A 16,417-nucleotide genomic window follows, 5' to 3' on the forward strand; every position below is an offset into this window, starting at 1 on the left:
ATCCAAACATCAGCAAACTAAAATTGGATAGATTTTATGCAATAGATGGATTATAAAAAATATACCATAAAAATACACATACTGAAAATCCATTTCACCTTGATGCTAGTATCCATAAAGGTTTGGAAGCAATTTTAGCACTCTGACTGGCTTGGTATTTCTTGGCACAACATTACATGACTCAGGTTTGAATAATCATTATATGAAAATATATATGCTATTTTGCATAGTTCTCAAATTTTAGAGTTAGCTCATGGACAAGGTATAAAAGTCTTGGTTTTATTTTCAGATTATATTAGTCAGGATTCTATCAGGAAAGCTGAACCATTATCGGTGTTATGCAATAAGATATTTGTTATCAAAATAAAAGTACATAACTGTGGAAGAATCTGGGAAAGTAAAGATCACAGAGAGTTACAAAATCAGGCTTTGTTACTGAAGAGCCAAAGTTAGTTCAGCTGCCAAAATGAGAGTGAAAAAGATTGCTGATGGAGATATCTGGCTGCTACTTCTGCATCTGGTAGTGGACTTAGATAGGACTGGGAGGTTTAGCAGGCTCACATGTACACATAAGCCATATGCATAGTATTTATAATATGTATGTGTATATTTGTATGCCATGTATATGTATACATATACCAGATGTATGTGGGTAACGTATAAAAATACATAAGTAAATCATATTTATGTATTATATATATGTATGCATGTGTGTCTAAAGCATGGGCCATACTCATGTTAAATATTTCATTGCTTATCTAAAATTCAAATATTACTTGGCATCCTGCAATTTCTCTGGCACCCATATCATTAGGTGAGGATCACTCATTTGCATTCAGTAAGGCCGGTAGTTGAGAAAGCCTGTATTGAGAGCAGGGGGAGTAAGGGAACATGTGTAAGCTAGAACCAACAGGCACGTCTGTATTTCACTCTACTGACCATTAAAGACTTCACAGAGTAAAACAGCTGCTTTATTTCTGGTCCCCAAGTCATGCAGAAATGACTCTTTTGGCAAACTCTAACTTTATACTATAGAGTAAGTCAAATGCTAGAAAACATAGGGGATATTTTTTTCTGACAAAATTATGCAGGACTAAAGACCACTTTGTATATTTAGATCGTATATACAAACTGCTCTTTATGAAACCACAGCCAATAATAAGCAGATAATATATGTAGAATTAGGACACTACAATTTTGCAATCTGTATTACATAATAAATATAGGCATTAAGCATCTGTAGCTGTTAATATATTTAAAAGAGAAAAACAGACAGTATATTAGCCCCTATGCTCTTGTCAAACATACATATTGTTTTGGCAAAAGAATCAAAGTGGGGTTCAATGGTGTCCCTAAATCCACCAGCCATTTTTATAGAAGCACGCAGAACATAAAACAACATGTTGAACCCCACTGTAAGTGTGAATTCTGGAAACCCCGGACTATAGGAAACTACAGATTCTATTTCCTGAATTCAAGAGGTTACATTTTTTTAAGAAATTAAGGGAGGCTGGGGATATAGCCTAGTGGCAAGAGTGCCTGCCTCGGATACACGAGGCCCTAGGTTCGATTCCCCAGCACCACATATACAGAAAACGGCCAGAAGCGGCGCTGTGGCTCAAGTGGCAGAGTGCTAGCCTTGAGCGGGAAGAAGCCAGGGACAGTGCTCAGGCCCTGAGTCCAAGGCCCAGGACTGGCCAAAAACAAAAAAGAAAGAAATTAAGGAAGTATGATGGAGAAGAAGAGTCTGATCAAGGCACATTGTATGCATGTAGGCACATGTCAAAATATAACTAACTGAAGCTAATAAAAAGTAAAATGAATTTGTTTGAGTGTAAAATAAATACATACTTAAAGGTACACCAAAATGCGTGTTTTAATGGTAAACCACTTTTTAAAGTGAAGAAAATGATTACATTAAAATCAGGATAATGGTAAATTAGGAAAATAATAGGGATTTGTGGTAGGGTAAGAAATATAGAATGACTACTGGATTGCTAGCAAAGTTCTGGTTCTTGATCTTGGTAACAATTACAAGAAAGTGGTAACGCGTACAAGAATGTTCTCTTTTGTGTGTGGGTGCCAGTCCTGGTGCTTGAACTCAGTGCCTGGGAGGCCCTAGCAAGTGGGAGGTCCTAAGTTCTAGCCCAGTTTGACAAAAAAAGTTAAAAGTTTTACAAGATACAAAAATTAAATGAAACCGAGACAAAAGTGGACGGGGGGAAGAGTGCATGGTACTAGAAATCAAAAGCAGAAGGAATTGAAACATAACTATGGTAACAATTATGAGAGAGAAAGAAAGTTGAGAAATAAGAAAAAGGTCAGCTGGACAATTAAAAGATCCCTATTAAATGTGAACTTGAACAGTTTCAATAGAATAATAATCATCTCAGTACTGTTACAAGAGGTATAGCAAAGGAGCAGTTAATAAATGAGAAGCAAGTGGTAAGACAATGATGGACCATAAATACCCAATTCTAATATCTAAACCTAATCACCCAAATTCCCTGGGTTATAGAGTAGAATAGATTTTTATGTGCATCTTATATCTCTGTTCCAAATAGCTGTGGATAGATTGGGAAGAAAATATAAAGCCTGTCTCCACCATCTTAGAGCTCATAGTACAGTGAAACTTTAATAGTCATTTTCAGGGTAGCATAAAATAAAGCCACAAAACCAAAGGATAACAAAAAAGAAGAAATCAAAATGACAGTTATCAAAATGGTTATATCACTCGATGCGGAGAAAGTGTTTGATAAAATCCAGCACCCATTTATGCTAAAAGCCCTGGAAAATTTGGGATTCCAGGAACATTCCTGAATATAATCAAGGCAGTTTATGACAAACCAACAGCAAGCATAACTCTAAATGGTGAAAAACTAAAGCCATTCCCTTTAAAATCAGGAACAAGACAGGGATGTCCACTCTCTCCCCTGCTCTTCAACATAGTACTAGAATTCCTAGCCAGAGCAATTAGGCAAGAAGAAAATATAAAGGGGATCCAAATAGGAAAAGATGAAGTTAAACTTTCTCTCTTCGCAGATGACATGATTCTATACCTAAAGAATCCCATAGGGCTGGGGATATGGCCTAGTGGCAAGAGCGCTTGCCTCGTATACATGAGGCCCTGGGTTCAATTCTCCAGCACCACATATACAGAAAATGGCCAGAAGTGGCGCTGTGGCTCAAGCGGCAGAGTGCTAGCCTTGAACAAAAAGAAGCCAGGGACAGTGCTCAGGCCCTGAGTCCAAGGCCCAGGACTGGCCCAAAAAAAAAAAAAAGAATCCCATAGACTCTACCCCCAAGCTACTAGAGCTGATCCAAAACTTTGGCAAAGTTGCAGGATATAAAATAAACCCTCAAAAATCAATGGCCTTTCTCTATGCTAACAACCCAAAGACCGAGGCTGAAATCAGGAAAACAACTCCTTTTGCAATAGCCTTAAAAAATATAAAGTACCTAGGAATAACCTTAACCAAAGAAGTGAAAGACCTCTACGATGAGAACTTTATTTTTTTTTAGGTAGATCGATTTATTTATTAATTTTTGATATTTCACATGTATAAGTGTGGAAGGGTTATTCACAAATTTCAGCATCAATTGCCAAATGTGTATACATGTTTAACCAAAAAACCCAAAAAAGTCTTCTAGGCCTTTTTAATATAGGCCAAATATCCTGTGGCAAAACAAATGGCCGAAGTGCAGGAAGATTTGAGGGTGCAATATTGAAGGAATTAAGATGTTTTCTTGCAACTGCTGTTTGATTGGCAATAACAGAGCACATATACTAATGGCCGTCAAGGTTTCCTACAATCTGTAAAAATAAAACTCTGAAGGCTGAAACTAGTAAGACAGTATCCCAGTGGTGTTACCTGTAGACCTGATCCTAATTTCCTAGGGTACAGTGGGGCACAGGGAAGAGACAGGGAGGACTGGCAGTGTGTGCTGAGTTTGAGGTGGGACAGTGGCTCCCCTCTTTCTTATCCAGATCAGGAAGATGTTTTGGAAATTTTACAACATCCCAGACTGTGGCATATTGAAAAGGATATTAAGGACCAGTAACTCCATCAGCCATTTACTAAGTGCCAACAGTGGTCTATAGGAATACACAGCAACTGAGTGAGAGAGGATGAGACAGAAGAAGGAAAATGATGAGGGGAAGAAATCTGTGTTGTTGGAAGCTGCTTTGGTAACCATTTGAAGAAGTTCTTTCCATAGACTACCGTCACCAGACATCAGTTCTAAAGCACAATTTGAAGAAATAATACAGTTCGGTTTTGATAAGACTATTTCCAAGAATACAAGTCTGATTGAGTAAAAAATATCAATGAGTATTCAGAGGTATATTTGTGTTACAGCAAGTAAAAACAACAACTAATTGGACCTGTTGAAGTAACACACAGAGGCTTTAACAAAGAATGCCTTGAATAGTCCTAAGACATATATTTGTCAGCAGCACAAAATAACTGAATAATTTGTAGACTACAAACGTTCCTTCCAATTCATCAAATGTTTCTATTCCAACTTTTCAAGAACTAATTAAATGGATGATGTTCATCGTATCTAAATCTCCACCAAAATGATGTTCCAAGAGCTCCTAAGAAGGTCAATAAAGTCAGCATTGAAGCACAACAAACAATACACCAAACTGAAAACTCCAAATTCCAGCACTAATAAGGGAGGCTAAACAATTACACTTTAAAGTCTGTAACAGGTCTTTCCTAATGGAAAATCCTGAGTTTTTTTTAAGCACTGTGACTTTATAGAAGGCAGGTTGGCTCAATGAGGAAATTTACTTTTAATAGCGACAACCTGCAGAGTTTGATTTGGGGCACTTTTTTCACAAACCCTCAGCCAGCTTTGAGGTAGATTAATTAGCACTGCATTTTACAAATTAAAACTCAAGTAGATACCAAGTCACTTGTCATAAATTATGTGAGTCCTCTTATGGTTAGAAACATGGTTTTTCTGATCTTTCAGATAAATCTTTGTCTAAAGAAAATATTCATGGGGGGAAATACCCGAATAGAGATAATGGGAATTCTACTCTGGAAGGTTTTTTTTAAAATTCCTAAATCAATCCTATAGTGTTATACACTATATGGCAGAATAATCTACTTGTTCTTTTATTAAAATATATTTATAATTAAGCCATAGAATTACAAATGAGCACAGTACTGTTTTGGAAATGGTTGGAGCAGGATGACCAGCCATTGAGCACAGGTGCTTAGTTCAATGCACTATCTAGTGTTATGTGGGATCACAGGAAAGCAGGTTATACAAATGGACCCAAGAAAGATGCCTGGATCCCAAATCGGGGCAGGAGAGAGTGGGGGTGTTGTGCAAGTCAAAATGAAAAAACACTATTATTCAGGCTTCCAACCCTTATTATCAAGCTACAGCACCAAACCTGAGATAAGGGTGCTGAGAGAATTTGTCCCAATAAAGTCTGGTACAGTTTTCACTAGAGAAACCACCAATAAAAGTAAATTGGTATTTTATTTTATTTTTTTAACAATATGTTTATTTTTATATAGCAAGGCTTATCCTAGGACATGTACAGTTAGGAACAGGAGTGCACATAAAGAAAGGAATATCTTGCATAATTGTAGCTGGCTATTTTGTATTTTTAGCTATCTAACATTTAGAAGTGACATACACTGAACTCCTTCTATAGCCCAGGCTGTCCTTGAACTCTCAATCATCCTGTCTCTGACCTTTGATTCTTTGATTACAAACATACACCACCATACTCAGTGACAACTACTTTTGAGCACTTATCCTGCTTTCTGTACTGTGTGTGACACAATCTTTCTCAGAATCTTTCTGGCAGCAAACTGTATAAGTAAATAAGGCTGAACTTTTATTACAGCATAAACTTCTCCATTTTTATATTGCAATTATTTTATGTAAGATTGTTGATTTGTAATTTGTTTTCTGTCTAGGTAGCTTTCTGTATTCCTACCACCACCTGATTCCTAATTGGTCTTCTGATTAATTGACCTTAGTGGCACCAGTAGCCCAATTAGAGCATTTTGCAAACCAGGGCCAAGTGAATTTCTATGAAACACTTTGACTTTGAAGAACCAAATCTTTACCTTGCTTTTCAGGCCCATTTAATCACAACTCCTCTTCCTTTCACGTGAGTTAAAATGCAGCTTTCTGTTGAGGCACCGTACCTGACACCCTGTCCTCTGTACCTCAGCAATAAATTGATATTTTATTAAAATGACAACAGAAGCAATTATCAAAATGCTTTAATATGAATGATTTTTATCTACCATGTAAATTGTCACAGGCCTAATTCTTTTAGAATGCTTCCCCTGATGGTTTCCTGTGCATCTTCATAACTACACTTAACTGTATATTTTCTATAGAACTGAGGCTGTAACTCAGTGATAGACTGCTAGCAAGTGGAAGGTACTGAGCTTGACCCCCTGGCATTGCAAAAAGAAAAAAAAATCCTTTTTCTTAAACTGTCAACTATTAGCAATATGGGATTAAGAGTGATTAACTGAGAAGTTAGAAAGAAAACATCATTATTGTTATAAAATACAGTGTCCACTTATGCTTTCATATAAAGGAAACAGCCCAATACTAAGAGTAAAGAAAACGGGGGGGGGGGGGGGCAGTGAGGTGGCGTAATGTGCAAGCCCTTTAGTGTCCCCAGAGTTGAATGTGGAAGTGACAAGCTTACATTAAAAAAAGTTTGTATAAATTATATGAATTGAAAGTTTCAAAATGATTTTTTCTGCACAGGACAAACGATATGCTTAAGCAACATACCATATTTGCACAAAGCCACTGAAAGGCATGGATATTAGTAGCAAATGAAAAAGCTTAATTCTATGGCAGACCGAGCCACAAATTCAGTTTGGTATTCTATAATCCCCAAATTGTAAAATATTCTTATTATACAAAAGCTGTAAGGACATTTTTTAAGGAACTCTTGTGCTTCTGGTTGGTGTTAGGTCCTCTCCCTGAGGGCTCCATGCAGATGCCCCCACCTCATTAAGTCTCCACCCAGTTACCTGGGTAACCTGCAGACCTGGAGGCAGTTACCTCCCCTTTCCCTGAGGTCACCTCCTAATCCACCTGGCCACACCCCTTGCCCCTGCCCTAAATAAAGCAGGGCTGGGTGGGGGTCTCTCTCTCTCTCCCTTCTCTCCGGCCATGGATCACCTTGGCCACAGGCCAGCAGTTCGGTAATAAACGTTCTCTCCTGCCTGAATACCGCGTGGCGTTCTCCTTTACCGGCTACCTACTTTAAAAACCTAACAGTTGGCACATTATCTACTTTCTAATATGTGAAATTAACACAGACATTTGTGAAAGGTTGTGCAAAACTATTGTATTTACAAAAATGGCACAAAAGTGAATGCAACGGTCACTGCACACGCGCACTTCATTCACATCTTCCACAATGAAAGGATTGTACGAAACGCCACAAGACCAGGGACGAGCTTCACCAACAGCTGCTAAGCCCTGAAGCCACACGTTACACCAGAATGGACAAATATTGCCCAAGGGAGATTCTACTGTGAATGCTGAGACAGGATGAAGGCTATTCAAGTTTAAGCAGTCATTCCAATCTTTTGGAGCCCCATCAGCTTGTGTTTGAGTTATGTGACTTTTCTTCCAACTTGTGGTCTTAAACTTTCATTTTACAAAATCCAGAAGGAAAATACAAAAGAAGTCAACACAATGGAGGTCATATTAAACAGGAGTTAGCATAAGAAGCAATAATTAAGATGAAGGAGAATGAAAGCCAGAACATTAAAATGGTACAACTTGCTTTGTTACTTGTTGGAACCAGTTCTACTTTAGAAGTTAGGTTATATATATATATACACTTACTTTCAAGTAGATTACTTAGGTTGCTCTAACATGTCCCTCTCATCAGTGCACTGTTAAGCTAGTCAAAACCTCTACACAGGAATAGTTCCCTTACAATAGCAGCACACACTACCGCTACCTGCAAAGCGGTCAGTCTCAAAAGACTTAGTGAATGAAAGGAAACAGAAGTGGATAAGTAACATATTAACGAGAAATAATGGGAATTAGAAGATTCATGCAGTTCAGCTCTTTTAATCAGCCAGCCAGCTTGCTAGCAACGAGGGATGGTTTCCGCTGAGGAAGGTCCTGTGGAGTGGGTATGTGGTCCCCAGTGACCTCTGTCTTATCTGGAGCTGCAGTGGGCAGTTGCTTGTTCTTCATCTTTGCTTTAGCCATGTTGTAATCTCCAGGATCAAAATATTTTTGCCCTTTCTGTAATCGTTTCCTTAAAAAATCTGAGCCGCCAGGCTTTTGTCCCAGGTGAGGATATCTTGATTTTAACTTTGTTTCTTCAGCTTTCTCTGGACTAGTCACTTTATCTTCCATTTCCTTCTGCTCCTCTGCCAAGGCCGCCTCAGGGACTTCCGCGGACATGATGCTCCCTCGACTTAACTCCGCTCCTCCACTTGGCGACGTCTGAGCACTTCCCTTTTTCCTTCCCGATGAGAACTTTAAAAACATGAAAAATGAAATTAACTCAGAACTACAGAAATGGAAAAACCTCCCATGCTCCTGGATTGGGAGGATTAATATAATCAAAATGGCAATATTGTCAAAGGCTATCTACAAATTCAATGCAATACCCATTAATATCCCAACCCCATTCCTTAATGAAATAGAGAAAGCAATGAAAGCAATCCAGAAATTCATATAGAACAATAAAAGACCTAGAAGAGCAACAACAATCCTAAGCAGAAAGAATGGTGCTGGAGGAATAACAATACCCAACTTCAAGCTGTATTATAAAGCTATAGTAATAAAAACAGCTTGGTATTGGCACCGGAACAGGCCTGAAGACCAATGGAACAGAATTGAAGACCCGGAAATGAACCCTTAGAACTACGCCTACTTAACCTTTGATAAAGGAGCTAAAACAATAGTCTGGAAGAAAGATAGCCTCTTTAACAAATGGTGCTGGCAAAGCTGGTTCAACACATGCAACAAACTAAAACTAGATCCTTATATATCACCCTGCACCAAAATCAACTCGAAATGGATCAAAGACCTAGAAATCAAAACAGACACCCTGAAAACATTAAAGGAAGGAGTAGGAGAAACACTTGGGCTCCTTGGCACAGGATGGAACTTCCTTAACAAAGACACAGAAAGGCTACAGATCAAAGAAAGGTTAGACAAATGGGACTGCATAAAACTGCAGAGCTTCTGCAGGGCAAAGGACATAGCTCACAAGATAAACAGAAAGCCCACAGATTGGGAGAAGATCTTTACTGGCCATTCAAGGGACAAAGGCCTCATATCTAAAATATATGCAGAACCAAAAAAATTACCTTCCTCCAAAACAAAACCGCAAAGAACCAATAGCCTCCTCATCAAGTGGGCTAAAGACTTACAAAGAGACTTCTCTGATGAGGAAATGACAATGGCCAAGAGACATATGAAAAAGTGCTCTACATCACTGGCCATAAAAGAAATGCAGGGGCTGGGGATATGGCCTAGTGGCAAGAGTGCGTGCCTCATATACATGAGGCCCTGGGTTCAATTCCCCAGCACCACATTTACAGAAAACGGCCAGAAGTGGCGCTGTGGCTCAAGTGGCAGAGTGCTAGCCTTGAGCAAAAGGAAGCCAGCGACAGTGCTCAGGCCCTGAGTCCAAGGCCCAGGACTGGCCAAAAAAAAAAAAAAAAAAAAAAGAAATGCAAATCAAAACAACATTGAGATTCCATCTCACCCCAGTAAGAATGTCATATATCAAGGTAACTAACAATAACAACTGTTGGAGGGGATGTGACCAAAAGGGAACCCTACTTCATTGTTGGTGGGAATGTAAACTGTGTCAGCTACTCTGGAAAGCAGTATGGAGATTGCTCAGAAGGCTAAACATAGAACTCCCCTATGACCCAGCAGCCCTACTTTTGGGTATCTATCCAAAAGACCACAAACATAATCACACGAAAGCCACCAGCACAACAATGTTCATCGCAGCACAATTTGTCATAGCTAGAATCTGGAGCCAACCCAGATGTCCCTCAGTAGAAGAATGGATCAGGAAAATGTGGTACATATACACAATGGAATTTTATGCCTCTATCAGAAAGAATGGCATTGCCCCATTTGTAAGGAAATGGAAGGACTTGGAAAAAGTTATACTAAGTGAAGTGAGCCAGACCCAAAGAAACATGGACTCTATGGTCTCCCTTATAGGGAATAATTAGCACAGGTTTAGGCAAGTCACAGCAGAGGAACACAGGAGCCCAATAGATATACCCTTACGAATACATAAGATAACGCTAAGTGAAATGAACTCCATGTTATGGAAATGATTGTTATATCCCAGTTGTAACTACATTCAACGTGCCATATGTAACTGTAGCCTCTATTATTGATGATCTTCTTGTATCACCTTCCTGTGGTTGTACCTACACTTTCTCTGTATCTTATCTGAGTATATTGGAAACCGGGTATACTGGTTTTAGAGCTAGGAAATTAGAAGCGAATACCAAAATCGAGAGATACAGGGTAAAAAAAAGACAAACAATTACAAAAGCAATACTTGCAAAACTGTTTGGTGTAAATGAACTGAACAACTCGGGAGGGGGGGAAGGGGGAGGGGGAGGGGGAGGGAGGAATGAGGGATGAGGTAACAAACAGTACAAGAAATGTATCCAATGCCTAATGTATGAAACTGTAACCTCTCTGTAATTCAGTTTGATAATAAAAAAATGACAGTTATCAAAATTTAAAAGCAAAGTATAAAAATTATTTTTAAAAATTTTTAAATTATTTTATAAAGTTGTTATATTTTTTATTCTGAACTAATACAGTTAGCACACGAATGTCAGGCCAATTTTAGTTATGAGTATTAGCTTCAAAAATGCTAAAGTATCAGCAAAGTGCATCTAACAGCATACAAAGAACACTGAATCATTAGTAAAAAACAGTTTATTTTAAGAATATGAGTGTAATTCATAAAAACAAAAGCCATTCATATAATTCATCACATCATTAGAGTAGAAGAAACTCTTTCTTTCTTTATTGTCAAAGTGAAGTACGGAGGGGTTACAGGTACATATGTAAGGCAGTGAGTACATTTCTTGTTCAACTTGTTACCTCCTCCCTAATTCCCCCCAGCCTCCCCCCTCCCCCTTCCTCCCCCCCATGAGTTGTACAGTTGGTTTACACCAAATGGTTTTATAAGTATTGCTTTTGGAATGGTTTGTCTTTTTATCCTTTGTCTCTCAATTTTGGTATTCCCTTTCCCTTCCCTAGTTCTAATAAAGGTATATACAGTACCCAGGGAACTAAGATGAGATACAGTGATGGGGCGGTGGGGAGATAAAATCACAGGAAGGGAATATGAGGGGAAAAAAGGGTATGGTTTCACATGGCATGTTAAAAATAATTACAGCAATGATATAATAGTTGTTTCCATAACATCATGGAGTTCATTTCACTTATGATCTTATTTGTTCATAAGGGTATAGCTATTGGGCTATTGTGATCTTCTCCTATGACTAGCCTAAACATGTACTAATTATTCCCAATAAGGGAGACCATAGAGTCCATGTTTCTTTGGGTCTGGCTCACTTCACTTAGTATATTTTTTTCCAAATCCTTCCATTTCCTTATAAATGGGGCAAAGTCGTTCTTTCTGATAGAGGCATAAAATTCCATTTGTGTATATGTACCACAATTTCCTGATCCACTTGTCTACTGAGGGGCATCTGGGTGGTTCCATATTTTAGCAATGACAAATTGTGCTGCGACGAACATTGTTGTGCTGGGGGCTTTAGTGTGGTCTTGCTTGTAATCGTTTGGGTAGATGCTCAAGAGTGGGGTTTCTGGGTCGTGGGGGAGCTCCATGTTTAGCCTTCTGAGGAATCTCCATGACGCTTTTCAGAGTGGCTGAACAAGTTTACATTCCCACCAACAATAAGGTAGGGTTCCCTTTTGGTCACATCCCCTCCCGCATTTGTTATTGTTAGTTTTCCTGATAATAAACATTCTTACTGGGGTAAGGTGGAATCTCAATGTTGTTTTGATTTGCATTTCTTTTATGGCCAGTGATGTAGAGCACTAGTTCATGTGTCTCTTGGCCATTCTCATTTCCTCTTCAGAGAAGTCTCTTTTTTAGGTCTTTAGCCCATTTTTTGAGGGGGCCGTTGGTTCTTTGAGGATTTGTTTTGGAGGAATTTAGTTTTTTGGAGTTCTACATATATATTAGATATGAGGCCTTTGTCCATTGTATGGTTGGTAAAGATCTTCTCCCAGTCTGTGGGCTTTCTGTTTATCTTGCAAGCTATGTCCTTTGCCCTGCAGAAGCTCTGCAGTTTGGTGCAGTCCCATTTGTCCAGCCTGTCTTTGATTTGTTGCGTTTCTGGGCCTTTATTAAGGAAGTTTTATCCTATGCCGAGGAGCCCAAGTGTTTCTCCTACTCCTTCTTGCAGTGTTTTCAGTGTATCTGATTTTACTTCGAGGTCTTTGATCCATTTGGAATTGATTTTGGTGCAGGGTGATATATAAGGATCTAGTTGTAGTTTGTTACAGGTGTTAAACCAGTTTTGCCAGCAACATCTGTTGAAGAGGCTGTCTTTCTTCCATCCTATTTTTTTAGCTACTTTATCAAAGATTAAGTAGGCATAGTTCTGTGGATTCATTTCTGAGTCCTCAGTTCTATCCCATTGGTCCTCAGGCCTGTTCTTGTGCCACTACCAAGCTGTATTTATTACTATAGTGCTCCACTCTGGAGGTGGGGGAAGGGCTAGCTTCCAGATGCTGCTCTGTGGGCTCGAGTGAGAATGTCTTTCGTGGGGGTACTCATGCTTTCTCTGTGGTTTCAGCCCATCTTTGTTCAGCCTGCGATCTGCGATTTCTTCTTGGGCACCGCTGTGTGCTTTAGGAGCATGGAGTGGCAGGTGCTACAGGCAGGAGCCGCCCAGAGCTCAAATCTGTTTCTCAAGCCAGCTGCCTCGATTTTTCCTTTCTGGCTAGAATCCCTGTACTGTTATAACTTACTTGGGCTGTCTTTCTAGGAGTAAAAGTTTCTCGGGAGTGATAAAACTGGGTTCCTGGAGGGAGCTTAGCTAGCGATCTGCTGCTCCTCTGCCATTTTCCCGGAACTTCAAGAAACTGTTTCTTATCAACAACAGGTACATTTTTCTTAAAGTGCTATTATTAAAACATGAAAAATAAATTTAAATCATAACTATTTCAAAAGGGTTCATATGGGCTGGGAATGGGGCTTAGTGGTAGAGTGTTTGCCTAGCATGCATGAAGCTCTGGGTTTGATTTCTCAGTACCACATAAGCAGAAAGCCAGAAGTGGCTCTGTGGCTCAATTAGTAGAACACCAGCCTTGAGCAAGAGAAGCCCATAGTGCCCAGGTCCTGAGTTCAAGCCCCAGGACTGGTTAAATAAATAAATAGGTACATAATTATAATTCTTGCTGATCAAGTTTATCTTCCTAGAACCACCAGGAGACAAAAATCTAAAAGAAGTGATAAGTGGCTATATATAAAATGAACAAAAACAATAGCTCACCTAACAGCAGCAACTTGTAAGATAATATAATGGAAAAGAAAAAAAATATCATTTACCTTACCAATAAAGCATATGAAATAAGTACAAAAAATATTTCTAAGAAATAAGCAGGACCTTTTTGAAAGAAACCACATGAATGAACTTAAAAAGAAAAAAAATACTTGAATAAAAGGAAAAAGATAGCAAGTTCTTGGACAATTAGCACAAAGGAGATAATCACAAAGATGTCAAATCCAGGACGTGGAGCTGTGGTTCAAGTGGGAGAGCACTAGCCTTGAAGGAAAAAGTCAGTAGTGTCCTGAGTTCAAGTCCCAGAACTGGCACACACAAACACACACACACACACACACACACCTTCAGAGTATAGTATAACAAAATCTGTATACAGAACCAAAAGATTGCTAATACTGTCATCAGTGCTTCAAGTTTTATCAACATACATTTATTCAGAGAGAGACAGAGACAGAAAGAATATTGTGCAGCCAGCAGGAGCCAGGCCTAGGCTTTGAACTCTGGGCCTAGGCCTTTTCTCTAAGCTCCTTTTGCTTGAGGCTAGCACTCTACCCCTTGAGCTACAGCACCAGTTCTGGATTTTTCTGTGGTTAATTGGAGATAAGAATCTTACCGATTTTCCTTCCCTGACTGCCTCTCAGCCTCCTGGGTAGCTAGGATTACAGGCATGAGCCGCCACCAGTGCCTGGCTAAGAATTTAGTTTTGATATGTTTTTAAATGTGCATGTATTGCAGATTTCTTTGTTATTCTAATACTTTGTTGCATAGGGAGCTATATTACTCTTTTCATCTGCCATATAGGAATTTATTGTATAATTCCAAGTTTTATCTGTCCATTTATCTACTAGTGAACACCTAGATTCTTCCCAACTTTTCAACATTAAAAATATGCCCCAATGACTGGCCCTTGTCTGTATGAATAAGAGTATATCTAGGTGTGTGCCCAGATGTGGCATTGCTGATTTGTTTATATTTTATCATGTATATATTTTCAAGCTTCTTTCTCTTGTGTCTAAAATCAGTTTATATTATCAATGAATAAGAACTGTCATTGCTCTATGTACAACCAATATTTGGTCACACTTAATTTGCTTTATCCTATTACATTTTAGTTATCTTTTATTTCCTTAATCACTTGTGAGGTTGAGCATTTTTCTCACTATTGACAATTTGTATCTTCTCAGAATGGCCTTTCTTTTCCCATTCTTCTACTGAGTTACTGATTTTTTCTTCTTACTTTACAGGATTTCTAATTTTAATTGGTAAGCCAGACACTTTAAGGTAATTTTACTTGAGGTATGTATACACATATGTGTGTACATGCATTATTTTGTTGTTATTGAGAACAGAGGAAAGTGGATTCAATTTCTGTGGGTTCTTTGAGGAGTTTTTGTGGTCCATGGGACATGTTTTCAGAGGGCTTGTCTCACTTTTCAAGAGTGATGGTCAACCCAGAACGAAGCCACAACTGGCAGCTGGTTTAAGAACTACAAATTTATGCTCCAGGGGCTGGGGATATGGCCTAGTGGCAAGAGAGCTTGCCTCGTATACTTGAGGCCCTGGGTTCAATTCCCCAGCACCACATATACAGAAAACGGCCAGAAGTGGCGCTGTGGCTCAAGTGGCAGAGTGCTAGCCTTGAGCAAAAGGAAGCCAGGGACAGTGCTCAGGCCCTGAGTTCAAGACCCAGGACTGGCCAAAAAAAAAATTTACGCTCCAGTCAAATTTGTTTTTTCAATTGTCATATATTGTCTTGCCTCCAGGCTTTTGCCCATAGTTTCTTCTGCCAAGAATATTCTTCAATCCCCTAATAGAGATAGTCTTCTCTTCCCCCTCCCCCAAGGAACCTTTAACTTTCCAGTCTTGACAGTGAACTATGGTTCATAACAATAACCTGATAGAGAGTTTTCCATTAAACAGTGAAGCCACACTGGGAATGTGGTTTAGTGGTAGAGTGCTTGCCTAGTATGCATGAAGCCCTGGGTTCAATTCCCCCATACCACATAAACAGAAAAACAAAAAAACCCAGAAGTGGTGTTGGGGCTCAAGTAGTAATGTGCTACTCTTGAGCAAGAGAAGCTCAGAGACAGTATCCAGGACTGGCCAATAAATAAATAAATAACATAACATAAAAATAAACAGTGAAGCCTAGGAGAGGATGAAAGAGTATTTTATTCCCTGTGTGGGCTCTACAACTACCAGAAGTTTTGATACAGCATAGCTACTCAAAAACTATATATTGAAAGAATGATGTATGAGGCAACCATATTGAGAGTCAGAGAATACTTCATTCATTTATTCAATAACACACCACTTAGCTTTTGCCTAAATGAGCTTAAACAGTTATTTTTCTCATTGGTCCTGGTTAGGGCAACACCTATTCTCAGGACTAGAGCCAAGCTATGTGTCACAGCTCTACCTCTTGGATAACATAAAATAAAGTGTCAACCACTTCCCATTTCCTGTTCATTGTGTTCTATAACCACTACTTTTAGCTACAAGAGGTCTCCTCCCTCTGTAAGCCAAAATAACCAGTCACTCACTTATGGTCTGATCCTGTTCAATGTCTCCTTGGAGCCTGTTATGTGGTAAGCCCTGAGAATTGAATAATGAATAGGTGCCATCATAAGCAGAATGTTCAAAACAAGCCTACCATAAAACAAGGCCTGGAATCTTTAAAAAGTGGTAGAAGATGGGGAGATGAGGGAGTATGAGATAGTAAATATGTGTCTTTCATGGCCAAAAGTGAGTACAAAGTAAGTGGTCCAAGATGAAGCTAAAGAAATAGGCTTTAGAAAGCCACCAAAAGATTTAATGCAAAGTAATTAAAGGTTTTCTACATTTAAAAAAAT

The 16,417-nt window shown here is 39.0% G+C and overlaps 1 protein-coding gene across 1 annotated transcript; it reads right to left on the reverse strand.

Annotated features, from left to right (window-relative positions):
* Positions 1 to 8,072: 8,072 nt before the first annotated feature.
* On the reverse strand, positions 8,073 to 8,482 carry LOC125343949 (cAMP-regulated phosphoprotein 19-like). Its single transcript, XM_048336551.1, has one exon. It carries the CDS (start codon positions 8,428 to 8,430, stop codon positions 8,092 to 8,094), a length of 339 nt encoding a protein of 112 aa, XP_048192508.1. The 5' UTR covers positions 8,431 to 8,482; the 3' UTR covers positions 8,073 to 8,091.
* Positions 8,483 to 16,417: the final 7,935 nt, after the last annotated feature.

This window comes from Perognathus longimembris, chromosome 28, assembly GCF_023159225.1.
Source record: "Perognathus longimembris pacificus isolate PPM17 chromosome 28, ASM2315922v1, whole genome shotgun sequence".
Lineage (NCBI taxonomy): Eukaryota > Metazoa > Chordata > Mammalia > Rodentia > Heteromyidae > Perognathus > Perognathus longimembris.

Bases quoted from the DNA above. Each gene is read 5' to 3' on its own strand.
- LOC125343949 (XM_048336551.1), bottom strand. From the start codon at position 8,430: ATGTCCGCGGAAGTCCCTGAGGCGGCCTTGGCAGAGGAGCAGAAGGAA.